The sequence below is a fragment of the Capsicum annuum genome, unplaced genomic scaffold (assembly GCF_002878395.1).
Source record: "Capsicum annuum cultivar UCD-10X-F1 unplaced genomic scaffold, UCD10Xv1.1 ctg76713, whole genome shotgun sequence".
NCBI lineage: Eukaryota > Viridiplantae > Streptophyta > Magnoliopsida > Solanales > Solanaceae > Capsicum > Capsicum annuum.
Window position 1 is genome coordinate 1 of NW_025887038.1, and position 3,382 is coordinate 3,382.

Below are 3,382 nucleotides of genomic sequence, written 5' to 3' on the forward strand. Positions count from 1 at the left end.
CAATGAATACAAAAATATAAATGACGGTGTGACTACAAATAGATAAATAATTATGGTATTTACGTTATCATCAATGACTTGTGCTCGAGTAGTTATATTTTTTAAAAATACAAAAAATATAAAATAGAACAAAAAAAAATGATAAAGAAAATAAGTATAAGAAAAAAAGAGAAATAGAAGAGAGAAAAAAATATATAAAAAACGAAAAAAATAAAAATAGAAAAAATTAAAAAAAAAGAAGAAGAAGAAAAAACGAGGAAAACACGAAAAGGAAAAAATATAAAAAAAATAAACAAGAAAAAAAATGGTAGTACTTTTGGCAAGACTAAATATGTAGTGTATTTATAATTTTATGAATACAGATCACTGAGTAAAAGTGAATACAACGGCTGTGAATCGAATACAACAGCTAAATGGTATTGTATTTATATTTTATATGAATACAAACTATTGATAAAATCGAATATAACAGACGTAAATTAAATACATCAATTATAAATGATAATTATGTAAAATATGACTATGAAAGGTGAATTTGTCAGTAAAATGTGGCTATATTTGAAAGATCCTCTAATTAAAAAGCACATCCAAATTGTAACTACAAACAGGACAATTTTTAATACTATCTTTTAAAAAAGAAATAAGCACTCCGTCCTAATATAATATAATACTTGTTGATCATGACATTACATGAGTAGGGAAGTTCTCCTTACTATAAATACCAAGCTAGCACTATAATTGAAAATATTCCTCACTCAAGTCCCAAACTTAGCATCTTAATACAATACTAAAACTGCCAATCACTTTTAATTTAACAGCCTTTATAGGAACTTTCTTTTGTCCTATAGATATCTAGCTATGGCTTGTCTCAAACATATTTGTGTATTTAGTTTCCTTGTTGCAGTAATTGCTTGCCATCAAGTTCTTATTGCTGAGGGAAGACAACTGAAAGAATTGAAACACCCCGAAAGTGGAAATGAAATTCCTGAAAGACAAAGTTTTAGTACTGATGACACTTCAAAAGCACCAAGTGGAAAAGTAAAGTACGCACCAACTTCAACAGGAAATAGCCCAGGTATTGGACATTCATCTTCAGTGCCAAAAGCAAATGATCAACCAAAGCACACTAGTACTGGTGAAGTAAGCATAGACGATGTCAAAGCAGGACACAGCCCGGGTATTGGTCATGCTTCTCAAAATGAAAAAATTGGTCCAAATGTTTAGACATATTGTCAATATTTAGATGAAGTTATTTCTCCTACTTAATTGTTTGTAGTTACTCCAGTATTTAGTAGTACTATAGTATTATAATTTATGTATCCAATTATGGTACGTCCGTCCGTTCGCCACAGCTTGATTATTAGAGCTTGGAAGTTGTATTTTACGAAAGGATATTGTACTTGTATTATGTATATCTGGAAATCTAAATGTTATAATTTTAGAAATGTTATGTTATAAAATTGAAATTGTCTTTGGCAATCATTTGTGTTCGTCTCGCTTATGTTGGTTCACATATGAGTTTAATTTTATAGATAATTAACAGGAGCTAAACTTAACACATCGATATCTCTCTGCATGTTATCGTCCATGCATAGATATATATGAACAGTGGAAAGAGTGTAAAGTACGAATTTCAGCTATATATCCAAGCCTACAACAGAGAGTGCTTGCAAAATTATGCTCCCTCCGACAACTTTTTGCTTGTTCACTATATTAAAAAATAGATATTCAGTTTTGTTTGTTCGATTTGAAAAACCAAGAGATATTTTTCCATTATTATTAAGTTCAGTCAACATGAACAAATAAAATATATATTACCACAGAGAAATATATATTTTACCATTATTATTAAGTTCAGAGGACCATAATGGCCGCAACTTTAATTATTGTTACTCTTATAGAAAAAAATCTCATCTTTTTACATAAACGAATACATAAATAATCAAGGGGAACTTTAGTATGTAATTAATTCTCCGGCTCTTGCATTTAAGAAAGTCTAATTTCCCAGGAACTTGCTTTAGAAAAAAAGTACACTAGTGATTTGTTCCTATATAAAAATTAGTGAATAGAGTTATCAGTGCTTGTATTGATAGGAGATAGTAACAGTTACTCGGTAGGATAATACAAAGATGGCTCGAACGCCATTGTTGCAAGAAAAAAAAAATATAATTCCAAAAGCATCGATTACATAATATTTCAAAATTTTCAAGTTAATTATGAACAAGTGCGATTTTTGCCGCTCATGTACCATTTACCTCTCGGGCAACTTCATAGTCAAAATTATCCTGATACTTTAATTTAGCTCAGGATTAGGTAGAACCTGAAATCAGATTATACGTTCTCTGTTTATTTTTACTTGTCAACACGAGCTAAATAAAATGAAATCGAAGGAGTACCATTATATTCCACACACTATCACAGTAGTGCTTTAGGTAACTAGATTTCTAATTTATATAAGCTACTCATGTATGATTTGAAAAGGTATAACTTTCCAATCTGGCGTTAAATTGTTGATGATTTTCACGTTAGCCCACTAAACTTCAATTAAGTACATTTAATTAGTGGTACGTACTATAAGGAGAGAACAAGTGGAGTTGACAGTAACAGCTGAGCAACGAGGTTTCCTAATGGGGCAATGAACAACCATAACCTTTGATTTAAAAATCTTATGTCAGTCAGAGAAGAGCTAATTAAGAACTTTTCAATTGCAAATTGCAGAGAAGATACGATTAAATAACGTAAAGGCACATGCCACCCACCATGACTCCCTACTTTGCATTCCATAGACGACAAATTGCTAATTAGTACCTTATAGGAATATTAAACTACATAAGAATATTACTCAAATAGATATATATATTCCTTAGAACTCGTAAATGTCAAGGTACATTTTGCATTTTTGTGTTAACTTTCAACATTATTATATGACAGATTCAGGATTTAATGTTTGTGGGCTGCTATATGGTAAAATGACCTCCTGAACTCCTGTACTATGTCAGTTGTGTAAGTTGGACACTTCTACTTACATGTTTGTTATCTAGACCCTTGAACCCATCAAAAAGCAACATTTTGCACCCTTTGACTGTTGACCTTACCTATGTGACAAGGTCATGGTGACTAGGACAAAGAAAGTATAGTCATTCGCCTGGGGTGCGAGTTGGGTCAATTTTTAGCAAATTTTACATTAAAATAATTTTAAAAAATAAAAGAATATTAAAATTTAACAAATAAAATAAAAATTTCTACATCTTTTTAATTTTAAAAATATTTGTAAAAATTTAAAAAAAAATTAAAAATAATTTAAAAATATTTTTGAAAATTTAAAAATATTTTAAAAAAATTTTAAAAACTAAAAACATATTTTTCCCTCCCCACCCCAGCC

General features: G+C 29.8%; 1 protein-coding gene across 1 annotated transcript; it reads left to right on the plus strand.

Annotated features, from left to right (window-relative positions):
• Window positions 1-858: 858 nt before the first annotated feature.
• LOC124894667 (precursor of CEP8) lies at window positions 859-1,224 on the plus strand. Its single transcript, XM_047405258.1, has one exon. It carries the CDS (start codon window positions 859-861, stop codon window positions 1,222-1,224), a length of 366 nt encoding a protein of 121 aa, XP_047261214.1.
• The last annotated feature ends 2,158 nt before the right edge of the window (window positions 1,225-3,382 follow it).